The 20746-nt window shown below is 41.7% G+C and overlaps 1 protein-coding gene across 2 annotated transcripts in view; it reads left to right on the top strand.

Moving 5' to 3' along the window:
• The window catches only part of HDAC8 (histone deacetylase 8), a 240392-nt gene extending 226494 nt beyond the window's left edge, over nt 1-13898 (top strand). For both annotated transcript variants that reach the window (XM_045839416.1, XM_045839418.1), the window contains exon 11: nt 13331-13898. In XM_045839416.1, coding sequence (XP_045695372.1) covers nt 13331-13353 — 23 coding nt within the window. In that variant the 3' untranslated portion in view covers nt 13354-13898. The remainder of the gene's footprint in view (nt 1-13330) is intronic.
• Nucleotides 13899-20746: the final 6848 nt, after the last annotated feature.

The following is a 20746-nucleotide window of genomic DNA, read 5'->3' as shown; positions in this document are numbered from 1 at the left end:
CCTTTAAGATTTGCTACATAGATCACCATTCATCTGCAAATAGAGAGTTTCATTTCTTCCTTTCTAATCTGTAGCAAAATAGAAAGGATTGACGTGTAGAAACCCTACCTGCCTTTAAGTCCCTTTCCTCTCCTCCATTTATAATTGTCTTAAATATTTCTAATAGATATATTAAGAAATATATCAAACAGTATTTTGATTTTTGTTTCAATCACCAAAAATGATTTAGAAAACTCAAGAGAAGAAAAATGTATTATATTTAACCACAATTTTATTCTTTCTATTGTTCTTTCTTCCTTCCTGATGTTCCAAGATTCCTTGTTTTGTCATTTACTTTCCATTTCAAAAACTTGCTTTAGTTATTCTTTTAGGGTAGGTCTGGCAGCAACAAATTCTCTTTGTTTTCCTTCCTCTGAGAATATTTTTATTTCCCCTTCATTCCTGAAGGACATTTTCACTGGGTATAGAATTGTGGGTTTACAGTTCTTTTCTTTTAGCACCTGAAAACTGTTGTACCATGTCCTCTGGCCTCCATAATTTCTGATGAGAAAACCACTGTCATTTGAATTATCTTTCCTTTATAGGTAAGTCTTTATTTCTCACTTGGTACTTTCTGGATTTTCTCTTTTTCTTTAGTTTTGAGGAATTTGATTGTGGTAGGCCTTGGTGTGGATTTCTTTGGGTTTATACCCAAGGTTTGAAGTTCAGTAGGTAGGTATGTGTCTTTTGCCAAGTCTGGGCAATCTTTAGCCATTATTTCTTCAAATACTTCTTCAGTCCACTCGCTCTTTTTCTTCTGGGGCTTTGGTGACATGAATATTGGATCTTTTACAATAGTCCCACAAGGTTCCGCTCATTTTTTTCAGACTATTTTTCGTCTTTTGTTCAAACTGGATAGTTTCTATTATTTTATATTCCAGCTTGCTGATTCTTTTTCTGCCCCCTCCATGCTGCTGTTGAGCCCATCTGTTCAGTTTTTTACTTCACTCATTGTACTTTTCAGTTCTAAAATTTCCATTTAGTTTTTCTTTATTTCTTCTATTTCTTTGTTGAGGCTTCTTATTTTCTTCATTTGTTTCAGGTATGTTCACTCTTGCTCATTGACATATGTTTATGACAGCTGCTTTAAACTTCTTGTCAGATTTTTCCAGTATCAGTGTCATCTCTATGCTGACATCTGGTGATTGTGTTTTTCTCGTTCAAGTCGAGGGTTCCCTGTTCTTGGTATGAATGCTTTTCTATTGTATCCTGAACATTTTGGATACTTTTATAAAACCCTACATCTTATTTAAATCTTCTGTTTTAGCAGGCTTCCTCTGACACCGCACAGGCAGGAGAATGAGGCATTACCCCATTACCTTTAGGTGGGGATTAAAGTCTAGGTTCCCCACTCAGCTGCCATTGACAGCCTAGGAGTTGGGTACCTCAATACTGTTGGGCAGGAGTAAAAATTCAGGATCCTCACTATACCTTCACTGATATCAACCTGACCAGGAATGGGAGTGACACCTTGTTATTGCTCCCCATGTGGCCCCTACTGGCACAGTATTGGATGGTCATCCTTGCCATGACACAAGGATGAAAGTCCTGGCTTTCCACCCTGCCTGCTCTGACACCACCACGGTGGGGTGAAAGGGGAGCCTGGTAACTGCTAGGCCAATTTTAAATTTTAATATTTCATTCATTCAACCAATATGTATTTGGTGTTATTATGTGCCAGGCCCTATTATAGCCACCAGTGATAAAAATATAAATAAAACAGGTAAAGGCCTTCCCATTGTGGAACTTAAATTCTAGTTGGGGAGATAGACAATAAACAAATAAGTAAATATTTAAATTGGCTACTGAGAAATTCAGAACGGGTGCTATTTTAGATTGGATGGTCAGTAAAGGCCTTCCTGAGGAGGTGACATTTGGGAATAGAGCTTAATGAATTACGGAAAGAGCTTTGCAGAAATTGGGGTGAAGAACATTATCTAGATGTAGGGGAAAAGCAGAATCAGAGCCCCCAAGGCAGGAATAAATTTGGTGTGTTTAATATATATGCTTTAATGTGAATTAGAAATATAATTATCTCATCAAAGTCTTTTTGATTTCACAGATATTATAAGATGGGGTTAAGTTAAAAAAAGAGTCAGCATGAGAGATACAAGTAGTCTATGAATATGGTGACATTTTTGACAGTATTGGAGTTTGGGAAACAAATCTGTCTCTGAGGTAGATAATGGTGTTACCCCATTTAACAGATGAGAGAACTGAGGCTTAAGAAGGTTGATTAGCTTGTGCCAAGTCACACAGCAAGTAAGTGAGAGAGCTGGGATTCCACACAAGAAACTGAAGATCATACTCAAAGTTTAGAAGAGGAAATATGGAATTTTTCTTCTGCCTGATGGAGCTGCTGCTTGTTTCATACAACAAACCAAGAACTTTTGAAGAACAGTTGGAGGCTCTAATGTGTTTAATTAAGCACTTTTTTTTTTCTGCTTGCCCAAAGTACATGCCTAAAGCAATTATATCGTTCATTCCCCTCCAGCCTTTAGCTCTATTATCCAGGGGCTAAAGGGAGGTTGGAACTTATTAGAGAAAATAAGGTAAACCACTCCAGGTTCTGGAATACCTAATTGTTGACAATTCTCTCAGTCTACCCAGAGGCCCTTTAACCAACTGAGACTCAGGTGCTGTCTGTAGCACAGCAGCCAAATCCAGCAGCGCTGAGAGGCTTTTTATGCCAGAGTAGGCAGGCCCAGCCTTTCTGGCCTTGCTGCCAAGGGGCAGCCTTTGCAGGATTCGCGCCACAAAGTTCCAGAGGAAGCTCTGCAGACATCCCATCCTGTGCACTCCTCTGCTGTACCTGGACAGGGACATCCCCAATCTAGAGTCAGGCCACTAAAGAGCCCTCAAGTGTTTTGAGAAAGGGGAGCATCTTTGTAGGCTTCTGGTTTCCAGCATCCTTCTGCCTCTTTGCAGCTTCAAGCATATTTTGGAGGGAGATTTCATAAAGATTTCTAAATTGAGTTAGAATTTCAAGTCTATTGTGACATGCAAATTAGTCCTGCTTGCCCGTTGGCAGCAATGCAGCTGAAGTGCCTAGAGACAGGCCATAAAATGAAAACATCAAAGTGATTAAATGTGCCCGAAGAGCATAATTGAGTGCATGAATAAGAGAAAATAAAACAAATTGATTTTCTCCTGTGCCAGAAAAACAGAATAATTGAGAACAAAATAATAGACTTTGAAGTAATCAAAGTGAGGAATGCACCATAGTGACATAGAAACAGCCAGTTGTGGGAGAGATTTATTGTGTTTCTGTTATCATTTTTACAACTTTAATTTCATTAGCTAATAAATACAAATCAATTGAAAAATCAGTCAACCAGAGAGGAGGCAGTCCCAAGCCAAGATTTTTATTCACATCTCTAAAATAGGCTGAGGTGGTTATCCTTAATCTATTTTCATAGGCACACATATCCCCCGTGAGCTGGAAAACAAGTTCTGGGAGGCCTCTGTCCTTTGGAGGGATAATACTCTGTTCTGCCAGTCACTTTCCACATATAGGTTTACAGATTCAACTTTCAAAAGGGTTGCTTATATACTCCTCCAAGATTTCCAACAGACAGAATTGCCTGCATGTGGCATTTTGGTTTACAAAGATGTTTTCGTGGCACTGACCAGCACCTATGGTCTTGCACTGGTGGTGGTGGCAGCTACAGCAACAAGGGCAGGAGCACCTGCCACTCTCGCAGTATGGCTGAGCGTTTATGGCTCACTGCTTCTATCATTGTCCTCCACCGCCTCCAACACACATCCACACATGCACGATACTGAACTCTAATATAAACCAAGAGGGCAAAACAAAAGCATGCTACCCCTTTGGTTTCTTGCCTGGAAGCCATGACGCTGGGGTGGTTTAGAGGAAGGAACTAGGCCGGGAGACCTCATGCTGACTTGGAGCACTGGGGACTCCAAGCTATGCCGGGACCAGGTGCTGGAAGATCACAGAGCAAACATGAGACCACTGCAGAACTATTTTTATGGCTCCTCCACCCCACTCCTCAGCTGTTCATGGCTGGGCTCAGTGGCCCTTCACTTCAGGATCTGCAGTGATGGCTGATATGACTCGAACGGTGGTTTTTCCTTTCACAGGCCCTCGAGCTACTCTGGCAGCTGTTGGCACTTCCAGATGTTCATGACACACCCTACCTTCAGGGCTCCACAGTTAGCAGCTATGCCTTTGGCTCCAGTAAAGGTCTTTGGGACCACTGGGACTGTAAACCAGAGTGTGCAGAAGGAGTTGGCAGTGCTAAGACTGGCAGTCCTTGCTGGCTCAATCAGGATGGCATGGTTAATAGACTGTGCCTGCCAGGCAATTGTCCTGAGAATTTATCTTCCAGGAAGCACCTAGAAGCTGAAGGGAGTGTCTATGACCTTCTAGTAGCATCCAAGACCTAATCATGATGTGCCTCGAGGTGAATAGGGAATGTTAGCATTTAGCTCCTTTGCGCAAGAGAGCAAGAGTTTGTCTCCAGTTCAGGCCTAAAATCCCAGCTTCCATTTCCCACTGGTGTTTGGGTGGAGCAAAATGGAGCAAATGGCTTTCACAACTCTAAAGCATTATACAGATGTAAGGCCGTATTATTCTTCCTGCCACTGCTATTCCCATTATCCTGGATTTCCCAGCCCAGTATTTTTGTCTGAAAAAGAAATGTGGCGAAAGCACATGGACCAAAGAACGTGGAGCTGTAACTCCAAAATGCCTGGGAGGCATTGCCCAGCAGATAAAACACTTGGAGGCTGAGCTCCATAGGTTGGCTGGCTGGCTGGCTGGCAGGCAAACAGCCCACTTCTGTGATGTCACCTCAGTTACTTGTGCCTATCCCTCCACATGGATCCAGCAGATTCAGGCCCAGGAGGGGAGAAAAAGTGAATCATAGACTATTTTAGAAATTGCTTCGATTCCATTTGAGGTTGCAATAGTCCCTTGCAAGCTAAGACCAGAGCACCCTAACCATCAGGGGAACATCCTTTACGTGCTGATATCCTGTAAATGCCAGAAGCCTGGTGGGATTAATCCATAGCCTCAGGTTCTAATTCAGGTCAGAGGCAGACAAGTGGTAATTGGTGGTTATACTTAATTGTCATTGAAAGGCTTTCTGATGACAGGAGGGATCTACATTCCAAGACAAGCAGTGCAGTTGACAATTAAGAGCTAAAATTAAATCGGCCATCCATATCAGCACATGCCTCATAGAAATCTTTTGTTCTGCCATCATTCCCCAGTAGAGAATGAGACCCTCCAGTGTGGTTGTGATGGGGCAGCAGCTGCGAAACTTGCTCTAGCCCTAGATCACACTAGATGAGCCTCCTCTCCATCTTACAAAGCGGTTCAGAGGTTCCCCACGGCCTCTGGGATAAGACCATGGCCTTCTAGGCCCTTGATGATCTGGCCTGTAGCCAACTCTCCAGCTCTTTTGCCACCACCTCCCCCAACCCTCATCCTGTGCTCTGGCCACAAAAAGTTTGCAGTTACCTTTACACATCCTGCTCTGTTCCTACTTCCTGGAACATTCTGTCCTGCTTTGCTCTTCAAGATCCCACCTCCTCTGTAAAGCCTTCCACATCCTCTCTTTGTATACCCTTGGCACTCTGTACAGACTAGTATTTTATTGCGACACTGCTATGGACTATGATGTGTCTGTCTCCATTTATGCCTTCCTCACTGGACTGAGACCTTCTTGAGGGAAGAACCATGTCTTGCTCTCTTCCATAACCCCAGAACCCAGCACTGGGCCTAACACATTGTCGGCATCAGTAGTAAAGGCTTGTAAAATTAATGAACCGAGATGGGGACCAGATTGGGCTGAGCGAGCTAAATGGCTGAAGATGAGTGGGGGGGTGGGTGTGCACCATCCAAGATCCTCAGATACTAGAGGCTGTAGAGGCTGATGGTGGCAGAGCAGCCTGGGCACCAGTAGTCCAACAGCAATCCCTACAATGATTTTTTTCCCCAAAATGTGCCCTATGTTCCTCTGTATGAGAGACAGTTTGAGGTGGCACAAAGACATTTTTCATTTTAATAGTCATATTTAGTTTAATGTATATTTTAAAATGTAGTTAAGCACATCAGGTACTATTATTAGTACTAATTATTATTGAGGATAGATAAGCCCAAAATATTTATTATTGTTACTACTGTGTACAGATGTTAGGTAGGTATGATGACATTTCTGAAAGGGGTATTCATATGATGGAAGCTATGGGAACACTTTTCAGCAGTCCTAAATTCATTTCTGTGTTCCTCTATGGTGCCATGCAGCCTCCAAGTGTCCTAGGGTCACCTCCAGCATTACTCCAAACTGCTAGGACACTGTTTTCAGAACTCATTTGCCACCTAGCCAGGTGGCACAGATGCTCCTTCTGAAAGCTTATGTTGGCTCACTCCAACCATATTTATAAGGGCCTTAAGAGCAATGACCAAGCTTTAAGCCTCTATGGACTGAATGGGAAAGCACTTTATCAGCTGCCCTGATAACTCTACAGATGTTCATTATTTAGCCCTTATTATGTGCCAGACACTGTTAAGGGTGCTAACAACAGAGTGATGAACAAGACAGACAAGGTCCCTGCCCTCAGAGAGCTTGTGACAGGAGACAGTTAACAAGCAAATAAGCACACAAGATGTTTTCAGTGTGCTAAGTGCTTTGAAGAACATAAAATAAGATGACATGGCAGAAAATGAGTGAATGGGGGTGGCTGCTTAGATTTGGCGGTCATAAGGCCTCTCAGAAGTGACTTTTGAACTGAGACCTGAATGACAAGAAGAGTTAGAAATTGGAACAGTCAGGGACAGAGCATTCCAGGTGGAAGGAACAGCAAGTGCAAAGAAGGGGGAAGCCCTGAGAAGAAAAAAATGACTCGAGGCCCATCACTCTATATTAACTTCCTCGTTTCTTTCCTTCTTCTTATAGACAGTTGTTAAAGGAATGGAATTTCCCTGGTTTTCTCCACATTCTTACTAAGAGATACACTAGAAGTCAAAGTGAAAACTGAATTAGACCACAAGTCTCTTATTCCTACTAGCACTGTTCTTTGAGATGGTTTCACACTGCATCAGTTGTTTTCCAGGAGTTGGGATGGATTTATATTGAAACATCCCTATGCCTTTTGACTTCCTTTAGCATTCTCTTGTGCTCTGAAAAACCGAGGTAGCATTTTTGGATCTACAAAAATAACTAATTAAATATTTTACCAAAACAATCTCAACTTGCTGCTTAAAAAATCTACAATTTAAACAGCTTCCCGCTTTCCCTTTTGAGAGTATTATATAACCCTAAACAAATGTTTGTCAATAGCAAAATTACTTAATGAAAATGTCAGTGCGTTGTAGCTTCATGTGTAGATTTTGAACTCTAAGTTACACTTCTCTGAGTTATATGAATTATTTACAGTCTAGTAAACCTATTTCTCAGCTACCATCAGAACAGTGCTAAGTGTGAGACATTCTGATCAGCAGCCTTCAGCTCAGATTCTAGTTTTATTGAAGGCTAACATTCTTCTATTTTTTTGTATCTTTTGTAATCCTGCCAGTTGCTGGTGTATTAATGACAGTTATTCATAAAAATAAATGGAATTAAAGGGAAAAAAAAGAAAAATGACTCATGTGTTCCAGCAACACAAAGATGCTCCATGTGGCTAGAACAGAGTGAGTAAAGAGGATTGTGGCAGGAGACTGGAGACAGGAGCCAGAGCCTGCAGGGCTTGGCAGCTAAGTAATTTGGATTTTATTATAGGTGTGATTGGAAGCCATACAGGGTTTTGAGCACACGAGTGATGTGGTCTGACCCAAGTTTTAACAAAATACTCTGGCTGCTACAGCATGGTCATGTAAGGGGAGATAGTGGTTCGGAGTAAGGTTATAGCAGTGAAGGATGGAAGGAAGTGGGGGGATTTGGAATATACAGTGAAGGTAGAATTCACAGTACTTGCCAACGGATTGAAAGGGAGGTTGTAAATGGAGGAGGAAATGAGGCTGACTCTTAGTCCATGTCATGAAGATAAAAAACACAAGGGAACTGTTCTGTATCTGTGCTGTCTGATAAGGTCACCACATATGGCCATTTAAATTTAAGTCAATTAAAAGCCAATAAAATATAAAATCCAGCCTCTCAGTTGCACATTTCAGGTACTCAATAGCCACATGTAACTAGTGGCTAACATATTAGGCAGTACAGATATAGACCATTTCTATCACCAAAGAAATTTTTATTGAACAATGATGCTCTGCATTTTAAAAAAAATAAAGATGACAGGAATAAAAAGACAAGCCACAGGCTGAGTGAAATATTTGCAAAACATATATCCAGTAAAGGCCTGGTATCCAAAATATGCAAAGTACTCTTAAAAGTCAACAATAAGAAAACAAACAACTTGATTAAAAATGGGCCAAAATCTTTAACAGAGACCTCACCAAAGAAGATATACAGATGGCAAATAAGTGTATGAAAATTTGTTCACTGTCATGTCACTAAGGAATTACAGATTAAAACAATGGGATACCACTACACCCCTATTAGAATAGCTAAAACCAAAACACCAACGACAACAAATGCTGACATAGATGCAGGGCACCAGGAACTCTCATTCATTGCTGGTGGGAATGCAGAAAGGTACAGCCACTTTGGAAGACACTTTGGCAGTTTCTTAAAAAGCTAAACATAGTTTTAACATATGATCCAGCAATTGTGCCCATTGCTATTTACTCAAATAAGTGGAAAACTCACGTCCACACAAAAACCTGCACACAAATGTTTATAGCAGCTTTATTCAGAATAGCCAAAGGTTGGTTGCAACCAATATGTCCTTCATTAGGTGAAAGGATAAACAAACTGGTACATCCAGACAGTGGAATATTTTTCAGACCTAAAAAGAAATGAGTTATCAAGCTGCAAAAAGATGTGGAAGAAACTTAAATGAGTATTGCTAAATGAAGGAAGCCATTGTGAAAAGACTACATGATGTATGATTCCAACCATATGACATTCCGGAAAATGCAAAATTACAGAGACGGTGAAAAGATCGGTGATTGCTAGGACTTTGGGGGAAAGAAGGGAGAGATGAATAAAGGGAGCACAGGTTTTTCTTAAGGCAGTAAAACTATTCTGTATAACACTGTAATGGTGGATACATAACATTATACACTTGTCAAAATTCATAGAGTTGTACAACACCAAGAGTGAACCCTAATGTAAACTATGGACTTAATAATAAAGCATTGCTATTCATTCATCAACTGTAACAAATGTACCACACTAATGCAAGATGTTAATAATAGGGAAAACTGCCTACCAGGGGAGGAGGGAGGCAGCGGCAATTCAAGAGCTCTCTGTACTTTCTGCCCAGTTTTTCTGTAAACTTAAAACTGCTCTAAAAATAAAGTCTATTAATTAAAAAAGATTGCAGAGAGTGCTTACCAGCACCTAGTACCTGGCAAAGAATAAACACTCCATAAATGTTTATTGAATAAATGGATGAACAAATGAGTCAGTCAGTTGATGAATCAGTAGAATCTAGGCCTCCTCAGTCCCAATTCAGTACTCCCTCTTATACAACAGAGGTAGAGTGACGATATAATTTATTGTCCAAACCAGGATATTTGAGAGTGAAATGGGGTGCCATAGATGTAAGTCAGAACTGTCCTGGAGATCACAAACTGGGAGCCTGTGAGCCACGTCTTGCCTCCAAAACTGTTTTGTTTGGCCTCATATACTGATGTCCCACACATTTACAAATTTAAACCCATCAGTGGTCCACATTTAACACTGTGGAAACTCTACATTAAAATTTGAATTTCTGACTTCTCTTGGAAAGTGGAAAGATCTGGCTGGGCCCACATTCCTGCACAAGTGTGAATGGCTAGAGCTGAGTAGCAGCTACCCCCTTTGTTAAGCATGTACCTTCCCGTTTGCCACAGACCCCACCACTCCTTTTCGCATCCCTTACTCTAGGCCAAGTATGAGTTTCCATTTATCACCTCTCTGACACTGTTTTGGTTTTGTTCTCTTTTGTAACAGAGTTATGAAAAGGGGGAACTATTTCTTATACTCATGTCACAATTCAAAGTAGGGAAAAAAAAAAAAAGAAAAAGGATCAAGAGGGCTCCCTGTATCTTGCCCCTAGTCTGCTTTACTCACACCCTATACATTCTTGGCCTCTACAGGCAATTGAGTTTACCCTTTCTGGTCTATACACTGTATATCCCCAGGCCCCAGACATGCTGGCCTTTAGAATTTTCTCAGGCTACCACCCACCACTGGAAAAGCTAGATGTGAGGGGAAAACAATGGGAATTATTTAAGCTTGCATTTTTATTGTTACCCAAACTCAGTATTGCTCATCATCAACTTTTGGTGGAAATTATTTGTTGTTTTTTCTTAATTGCCTCCAAATGTAACTGGGGAGTGAGACAGAGCAGCAGAGAACACAGCACCCACCTTTCCTTTGTGTAAACATGTGTTGCTAGAACACTTGGACGTGGAATTTTGTTTATCCACGCATCTACTCATTCATCAAGCTCTGGCTACACTCACAGATGGAAAGACCCTAGCTTCAGCACCAGAATGCCCTGTAGGTTTTCCTTGGCACAGGCAACGCCACAACCAAAGGCCCACATGGAGATAAGAAAGTATAGAAAGGCACAGTTAAGCTAAGGTGTTGGACTTCCTTCATAGGTAGTTGGGAGCTGCCGAAATTTTGTGGGGGTTTCTGGAAGCAGGGCAGGCATGATGTGGTCACAGCTATTGAACTGAGTAGGGAACAGCTCCAGAGGTGGAAGCACCAGTTAAGAGGCTGTTGCAGTGGCCTGAGTGATGGGAAATACAACAAAGGTAAAGGCAGTGAAACAGAAAGGAGAGGACAGATTTGAGAAGCACCTTGAGGATAGGCATGGCAACTCGTAACAGGTGGAGGGGGCTTGAACTATGAGATGAAGAATCAAATTTTACCCAGAGATTGTTAGCTTAGAGGTTTAAAACACCAAAAGTGTAACCCCAAAAGATTAAGTTTTGCTTTGCAAGAGCTATGAGAATAAAGAGACAAGTTACATACTGAGATAAAATATTTGCAAATCATATATCAAACAACAGATTTGTACCTAGAATGTATAAAGAAATATCCAAAATTAATCAGTAAAAAAAAAACCCCAGTTATCAAAAGACATAAAGAGGATGTAAGACAGCAAATAAACATATGGAAAGATAATCAACATCATTTGCTATTTAAAAAATGTAGATTGAGACCACAATGAGAGATCCCTATGCACTTAGCAGAATGGCCAAAATAAAAGGTAGTGACACCACCAAATGCTGACAAGACTGCTGAGACTGTAGATCACTCATACACTGCTGGTGGCAATGCAAAATGGTATAGCCACTCTGTCAAACAGTTGGACAATTTCTTCTAAAACTAAACATGCAACGACCCAGCAACTACACTCTTGGGCATTCATCCCAGAGAAATGAAAACCATGTTGACACAAACACTTGTACATGAATGTTGATAGCTGCTTTATGTGTGAGAGCCAAAACCTGGAAGCAACCCAGATGTCCTTCAATGGCTGAATGCTTAAACTGTGTTACATCCATACCTTGGAGTGCTACTGTGCAACAAAAAAAGAACAAACAGCCCTGGCTGGTGTGGCTCAGTGGATTGAGCGCGCCTGCCTGCAAACTGAGGGGTCATGGGTTCGGTTCCAGTTTGGGGCACATGCCTGGGTTGCAGGCTGGGACCCCAGTTGGGGGGGTGTGAGAAGCAACCAATCGATGTTTCTCTTGCACATCGATGTTTCTTTCCCTCTCTTTCTCCCTCCTTTCCCCTCCCCTTGAAAATAAATAAATAAAATCTTTAAAAATATATAAGTAAAAAAAACAAAGAAGAAACAATGCACATAACTTGGAAGGATCTTAAGGGCAGTATGCTGAGTGAAAAAGATAATCTCAAGGTTTGGTGAGGGTGGGAGGGGTACTGTAACCAGGTAGCATTAGGGAAATCTTTGTGGGGATGGAATACATCTGAATCTGCTTGTGGTGGGGGTTACATGTACATGTGATAAAAAGGCATAGAACTGTATACAAACACACACACACACACACACACACACACAAAGGAGTACATGTAGAACTGGTGAAATCTGTTACTAGTGCCAATGTCAGTTTTCTAGTTTTCATAGTAAATAATAATTATGTAACATTTTGCCACTTGGAGAATCTTGATGAAGGGTACTTCCTGTAAATCTATAAGAATTTAAAAATTTAAAAGTTAAGTGCCCCCCCAAATTTGCATGAAACTCAAAGCATTATGCCACTTGCCAGAAGCCAGTCTGATAGGGATATAGAATAGGTCAGTGGTTGCCATGAATTTATACACGTTAAAAATCATAGAACTGAACATACAAAGAAGTCTATTGTATTTTATGTTAACAAAATTAAAATTAAAACCAGATAGGTATTAAGGGCTAACTTGCTTTTTCTTTCCTTCCTTCCTTTCTTTTATTCATCCATTTATGCTGTCATTTATTGAACACATACTTTGTGTAAGACAATGTGCTAGGCTTTGGAGATCAAATGGAAGTAAGACAGCTCAGGTCCCTGCCCTCATAGGGCATTCTTCCTGTTTCAGAGGAGAAATGGTCAATAGGGGTGGGAGCCCAGTGTTTCTGCTTGGGGAAAGGGGCAAGGAGAACACTGCAGAAGACCAAGTGAGCAAACTTTCCATTCCTAGAGCCCATTCACTTGTCCCTCAAAGACTTAGGCCTGAGGGCAGGGAAAAGCCCCCAATTCATATTCCAGAGATATTCACAAGAGAAAATACTAGGAGGGTTGTGTCCTATTAAGGGGAGAAGAAAGGTTGGGAGTGGGGGAAGATTTCATGCAGTTAGTGAAGTATAAACTCTAAACAGTGTTGCTTGAATGTGTGTGTATCTTAAAACAATCATTTGTTTAGCTCATGACTCTGTAGACTGGCAACTGGGCTGAGCTCAGCTGGGTGGTTCTTCTGCTGGTTTGGGCTGCGTTCACCCAGCACTGCATTCAGTTGACTGTCAAAGGCCTCACTCATATGTCTTATGGGTGACTGGTGGTTGCTGGGGTACATGGGCCATATGTCTTTTACCATCCAGCAGGCTAGCCTGGGCTTGCTGGTTCATACATTGGGGTCTCTGTGTTCCCTAACACAGCAAGAGGACAAGTCCCAACATGCAAGAGCTTTTTTTAACAGCTTTATTGAGGTGTAATTCACATATGTTACCTGAATTTGAATTTTGTTTTCTCTCCTGTTTGCAGGGAATCTGAAGCATGTGGTCTAGTTGACAAAAAGAGATCAGGTTTCCAGAGCCGAAGAGCAGTGCCTATAATGAAGACAGTGTGTTTATGTGAGCAGTGTGTGGAATTTGTGACTGCAGGGGAAATTTGGAAGAAATTACTTCCTGAAAATTTCCAAGGGGCACCAAGTGGCAGCTGGCCTCCTGGGGTGAGGCAGGCAGGCACCCTAGAGGCTCAACTAGGCCTAGGGGGAGAGGGAGATTTCCAACATTTAAAGTGTTTATTTAAAAAAAATACACACACACACAAATGCTGTTTTAATCTTTGAAAATTATTTTTCAACAAGTTTGGGAGGGGGTATTTTTATTTTCTTAAAGGAGACAGATCAGAAGCTGGAGGAAAGCATGGAGGTTTAGTCAGCAGTTTGTGGGACTGAGGGGAGCAGAGAGGCAGGTTTGGGCCTTAGAACCTCCAGCTGGAGCCTTGATGAAGGGGAATGGTAGTAGATTGGGAGGTGGGAAGAAGTCCACCTCTTTTGTTGTTAGGATTACTGATCAATTTTGTTTTTAATAAAATCTTTGAAAACCTACCTCATTGTCCCATTGTCCTCACTACAAAGTATGGCTGACAGCACACAGTTCAAACCATTTCCTCTCCCTGAAGTGTCAAGAACAACCCTGTTGCTTCCGTGCTCTACTCTGGTCCAGCCTAGGAAGCTGACTCTGAGTGCTGGGCCCCACTGAGGAACTGTTGCATCCCCACTAAGTCCTGAGGACAGAAGACTGAGCTCTGTCCTGTGCTAGGGCCCATCTAGGACTCACGGGAATACAGGCGCTGCAACCATGGAGAAGGTCTTGCTGGCACCCGGGGAGAACCTGCCCCTGCCTGAGGAGTGACTGAGGGATGGGAAGGGCAGATGGCATGTCAGGTGGAAGAGGGGCGTTTTGATGAATAGATAGAATACTTCCCTGTTGAGTGATGAAAATGGGTTACAGTTATGATGCATTGGTGTTACTGTAACCTCAGCGAGAAGGCAAGATGGCAAAATGATGGAGGTAATGAGAGAGAAATGAAGACTGGGATAGGAGAAAAGGACACAGCCCCATCCTAGCTCTCGAGGAACTCCCAGCCAAGGCAAAAGAGGAGGGAAAAGACCAGATCCCAAAATGTTTCACGTTCAGTTACCAACCTGAATCCAGAGCTGTGGGAGCACTGAAGAGATGGCAAGTTGCCCTGCCTAGACAGGATCCCAAAGAGATTCAAAGGGGATGATATTTGAGCCAAGCCATGTAGGGTGACTTGTATTTCACCAGGCCTCTGGGGTTGGTGGGGGGTCATTCTGCTAAGGCAGTGGGAAAAGCCTTGAATGTGTTCCGGGTGGTAACAGTCAACCTTTTATTAAACAGCATCGGGGTGCCGGTCAGCTAGGAATACCAGTCACTTCAAATGCCCACTATTCTAATTATATACTGTAGGCTTAAAGGCAGTTTCACTTATACCAAAAAGAATGGTGGTTAAAAAATAGAAGAGGAAGTAGGTGCTGAATGGGGCAGTGGGGGTGGAGGGGAGGACAAGGAAGGGAAATGAGATCTCTGAATTCCCAGCCTACAAGACACACCACCCACCAAGGTTTATCATCTCAAAGGCTCTCCTATCCCAAGGCTTTGGGGGGGGCCCACGCCCAAGGTTATCAACCAAATTCCTGTGAATACCTCAGCCCTGAGGGTCAGCCACCTGGTAAGAGGTGAATATTTAGTGCTCCATTTTCCTTTCAAGCAAAATGGACCTGAGCAACACAAAGCCCTTCCCTACTGGGCAGTCAATGCCACCTTCTTCTGACCACAGCTGGCACTGCAGAAAGCCCCCAACTCTGGCCCCAGGGTTTTCAAAAAGATTTTATTTATTTATTTTTAGAGAGGGGAGGGGAGGGAGAAAGAGAGGGAGAAAAACATCAATTGGTTGCCAGAGAGAAACATCATCGATCAGTTGCCTCTCATATGCACCCCATCTGGGATCAAACCCACAACCCAAGCATGTACCCTGACCCGGAATCAAATTGGGGATCTTTTACTTCAAGGATGCCCAACCAAGCCATACTGGTCAGGGCTGGCTGCAGCATTTCAGAAGCTGGACCTGTTCCTAAGAGAAGACATCATGTCACTGGCCTTCCGGACAGCTTTTCATTAGATTCTTGTTGGGGGAAAAAAATAGGCTACAAAAATCCCATAAATAGAAGAACTAAGGATCATTTGAAATTCTTAAAAATTAAAATCGAAACACTTAACGGTAGGCATGGCATTCATGAATCATGGAAGACAGATTAAGAGTTGCCCTGATCAAGTCTAAACTCATCAAATTGTATACCTGAAATATGTGCAGCTCTTGGTAGATCAATGATACCTCACTAAAGCTGTGAAGAAAGAATTGCTCTGCTACGAGTTATCCCAAGTGCCCAGGAGAAAAAAGGCTAAAAGGAAATACACCAAAACATTGACTGAGGCAGGCTTCTGTGAGGGAGGAAGGTATAAGTATGGTTTCATTTTTGTTCTACTTTTCAATATTTTACAAAATTTCCCTGGTAAACATGGTCTAGTTTTACAATAGGAAAAATAAATCAAGACGCTTTTAAAAATTGATCTGCACGGAAATTTACAGGTCAAAGTGAACTTGCTGAGGAAGAAGAGTTTGTGCTCACGCCCTGAGCCTGTTCTAACCAGCCAGGTGTTTCTGAGCTGGTGAGGAAGAGCTGTCTGGCTGGATGGCTCCTGATTTCCAACTCACTGGGCTGGAGACAGTCTTCTTAGATAAGGTGGTTAGAGGGTGGGCAACTTTGTATCCAATATGGGCCTGTCTTCCCTTCGGGAGACAGACACCTTTGTGCCAGCAAGGACCAACCACAATAACCATTTTACAAATGTGCCCCATTTTGCAAATCGCTTCCATTTATACTATGTCACTATCCACCCTACTGGGCAGGTATTATCATCCCCACTTCAGAGATTAGCAAACTGAGGCTACAAACTGTGAAGCAACTTGCCAAGTTTTAAGTGGCAGAGCCAGGAAGCAAACCCAGCTGGAACTGTGAGTTCCCTTACTTTTTCCACTGCCCCACATCTAGTGCCACTAAAATATTTTTAAACTGTGACTTTGGAGTAAACAACTTTCTTATTGCTTCCAAAGTCCAAGCTGGACCAAGCCACATGCTGCTCCCAGGACCTCACCACAAAACAACATTAATTAGTTGTGTGCTTTTCAGCAAGTTATTCAACCTTTCTGGGTCTGTTTCCTTGCCCATAAAGTGAGGTGAATAGTTCTTGCACTTCATGGGCTATTGTGAGTGCCTGATAAATTAGCACAGATGGAAGGACTTTGAAAAGAGTCGAAAGCATTTTGAGCAGGAGAGGTTGCCATGAACATAGGCCTGGAAAGGCTGACCTCTGAGGAAAGCCCAATGCCCCCAGAAGACCCCTGGCCTCTACTATCTCCAAGGCCCACATGGGGGCCAGAGAGATGAGAGAGAGAGGGAGAAGTTTAGACTGTGCCTGCAACCCAGGGGTTAATAAAATAACAATTAAAAAAAATATATATATATATAGAATATGCCTATATTTGTTTAAAACATCTTTGGAAAGATACACACACGAAAGTGGGGCACCTCGGTTGCCTCCAGGCAGGGGAACCAGATGGCAGGTGGTAGGGGAGTAAGAGAGACTTGCACTGTTCCTTTTTGTACCTTTTGATTTTTGAACCATGTGGATGTATTACCTGGTCCAAAAAAAGTAAATAAATAAATTTTTAAAAGCCAGCGGAAAAGTCCCAAGCCAGTTTCCCTTTGGGGGAATGGATCTGCCTCAGCTGCATTCATTGTGAGTTGTCACAGAGAAAGCAGTATATTTCCAAATCTATATTTAAAAGACTCTTTCTAAGGCAGAAAGGCTTCTTTATAAGAAAATCAAATATTGTCATTCAACAAAAAAGGAAGGAGGAGGAAGAGAAGGACAGGGAGGAGGAAGAGAATGAAGGAAAGCAAACAGCCTTCTAGACCAGGAAGGTTTTGACATCTCTAAACCCCTACATAGAAATTTCCAGCAGCTCCTTCTTCCCCGCCTTTGCCAAGAACAAGTCCCTAACCTCTTGCTCAGTGCTGGGCCCCAAACTGACCAGCAGAGCCTTGGCATGCACGCAACATAGGTACTTGGGCTTCAGACTGCCTGGGTTTAATTCCCCTCCCTGTCACTCAGCAGCTATGTGATGTTGGCCAAGTAACTCTCTCTGAGCCTTAGTCTCATCTATCAAATGGGAGGAATATCTCTGTACCTACCTCATGCGGTAGTTTCAAAGAATCAAAGAGATAATGAAGGAAGGCACATATTAGATATCAGTATTAGACACTGTTCTTGCCCTAAACGGGAACCCAGTCTGGGCTGAGAATCTTCCTGAGGTTCCCTGGCTTCAGGAACTAGGGACCTGGTATGGAAATTCATGTGATTGTGCATTTGTACATTCTTCTGGGGCAAGGAGCCAAAACTATTATGAAATTTTCACCACTCAAAAGGGGGTTTTATGATTCCCGAAAGGATGAGATCTACAGATGCAGAAGTAAAGACAGACATAAATAGAACCTGTTAAGACAGGGACCCTTCGCTTTAGGCTCTAGGCACATATGGGTCTTTCTGCTTGGGAGGACCAGGTCTTCCCCAGACTGGCTCCTTCTCATTCAGTTTTCAGACGCAATGTCACTACCTTAGTAAAATACCCTGGTCATCCCATCTAACAGTAACCACCTAGCCCTCTCTATTCCAAATTATCATTTATTTTTGTACCGTTTATCATTATTTAATTCATATTTTTATTGATTCCTATACACACACACACAGATACACACTCAAGGAGTGTGGGAGCTTTGGCAGTTTGATTGCTGTACCCCTAGTGCCTGGCATGATCTCTATGGAATGGAGGAACTATGTACTAAGACAAAGCAATGTCTTATATTCTGGGTATTATGGGACACAGAGGAGGGACGGGCAATCTAGACTGGGGCAATCATGAAGGTTACAAGCAGGCAATGACATTTAAGCTGATCTTGAGCCAGGTGACAGGGTCAGGCATTCCAGGCAAAGGCACATGAAATTCAGGGTAGTGACAAGCAGTTCGATGTTGCTGGAACACAGAATACTTCTCTTCTTAGATAATATTCAAGCAAAGCAACTGTCCAAAGATATTTTTAAGACAATAAGGGAAATTTGAACATGGGCTAGGTGATGTTAAGAAATTATTGAAATAGTGAAGGGATTAAGAAAGATACCTCAATAGACACAGACAACAGTATGGTGATGAGCAGAGGGAAAGGGGGTGGGGGAGGTAGAATAGAGTAAAGGGGGATAAATGGTGATAGAAGGAGACTTGACTTGGGGTGGCGAACATAATATGGTATCAGAGGATGTGTTACAGAATTGTACACTTGAAACCTATACAATTTTATTAACCAATGGCATCCCAATGAATTCAATAAAAATATTTTTAAAGAATTATTGATGATTTTGTTAAGTACAATAACTGTATGGTAGTTATATATTGAAGTGCTCAACTGTTAGAGATAAAAAGGGAAGTATCTACAATGAAATAATATATCTGAAGTTTATTTTAAAATACTCCAGAGAGGGAAATACGTATGTGTGTGGCAGCAGATGGTGGGTGGAGATTAATGAAACAAAGTTTGAAAAATGTTGATCATTGTTGAAGTTGGTTTGATGGACACATGGAGGTTGAATATACTATTCTCTCTACCTTTGTGTATTTTTAAATTTCCATAAGAAAAAATGGAGACATGTATTACCGAGTGAGAGGAAGTAAAATAACAGGGGGCAGACCACAAAGGGCCTCCTGTGCCAGGTGGAGAAGGCTGGACTTGATCTTGCAGGTAAGGGAGACATCAAAGTGTTTTAAAGATTTTATTTATTGATCTTTAGAGAGAGGGGAAGGAAGGGAGAAAAAGAGGGAGAGAAACATCGATGTGTGAGAGATACACGCCCCCAGCCGGGGACCCAGCCTATAACCCAGGCATGTGCCCTAACTGGGAATCAAACCAGGGACCTTTCAGTTCACAGGCCAGCACTCAGTCCACTGAGCCACACCAGCCAGGATGCTATAAAAGCATTTTAAACCAAAGAGTGGTCTGATAACATTTACATCTTTAAAAGATTGTGCAAGCTGTTAGGACAACAGAAAGGAGCTCGCTGAGACCCAGGTCCAAAATGGCTGCCTATGAGAAACCTCTGTTTACCTCAGAGGCCCAGGGCCTTTCCTCCCATAGCCCACAGTGCCTTTCTTTTTACCACCTACTTGGAAAGAGAGAGAGAGAGAGATGAATGGAACTACCTGTTTTAATATATGCAACATAATAAATACAGTATATATGCAATACAGATCATGGTTCCCTCGTAACCTTACACCTCCGTAATAACCACTATTAGCAGTTTGGTGTTTATCTTTCCAGACTTCTTTTTCATTTATTCCATAAATATATATTGAGCACCTACTATGTACCATGCAGTGTGTCAGGCTCTGGGGTTACATCTGTGGACAAAAGAGACAACAATCCCTGTCTCCACAGAACTGGCATTATGCATATGTGACCATTTGACTTTTACATGAATGGTATCATACTGTTTGGCAACCTGTTTTATCTCACTTTATTATATGTCATGGACAGCTTTCCATATCAATCCACAAAGAACTATTTATTCAGCTTTTATTGTGACGTATTTCAGGCATACCAAAAAGACGATGTACCTCATTCCTTAAAGTGGTCACATTATATGGATGCTCCATAGTTTGTTTAACCTGTCCCTTAATACTAAATATTCAGAATTTTCTCATTTTTCTTTACAAATAAAAACACTGCACAATAACAACAAATATACTGGAGCTAATAAATTCAGCAAGGTTGCAGGGTAGAAGTTTAACAAACAAAAATCAGTTGTGTTTCTATATCACTAAACAATTCAAAAAGGAAATTAGGAAACAATTCTATTTACAATAACATCTGAAAGAATAAAATACTTAGGAATAAGCTTAACCAAGGAGGTGAAAGACTTGTATACTGAAAACTACACAATGTTGCTGAAAGAAACTGAAGAAGACACAAATAAATGGAAATACATTTGTGTTCACAGATTGGAAAACTTAATTTTGCTATGGTGTCAGTACTACTTAGACTAATTCAAAGATTCAATTCAATCTCAATGACTTTTTGGCAGAAATCGAAAAATCCATCCTGAAATTCACATGGAATGTCTAGGGACCTCAATAGCCAAATCTCGATAAAAGAAGAATGAAGTTGGAGGTTTCACACTTCCTAATTTCAAAGCTTACTACAAAGCTACAGTAATCAAAATAGCATGTTATTGGTATAAGTATAGACATATAGATCGGTGG

This window comes from Phyllostomus hastatus, unplaced genomic scaffold (genome assembly GCF_019186645.2).
Source record: "Phyllostomus hastatus isolate PE091 unplaced genomic scaffold, TTU_PhHast_1.1 phas_contig_30, whole genome shotgun sequence".
NCBI classification, from domain to species: domain Eukaryota; kingdom Metazoa; phylum Chordata; class Mammalia; order Chiroptera; family Phyllostomidae; genus Phyllostomus; species Phyllostomus hastatus.
Note: the sequence above shows the minus strand (reverse complement) of the source record. Positions and strands in the feature narration are given on the sequence as shown.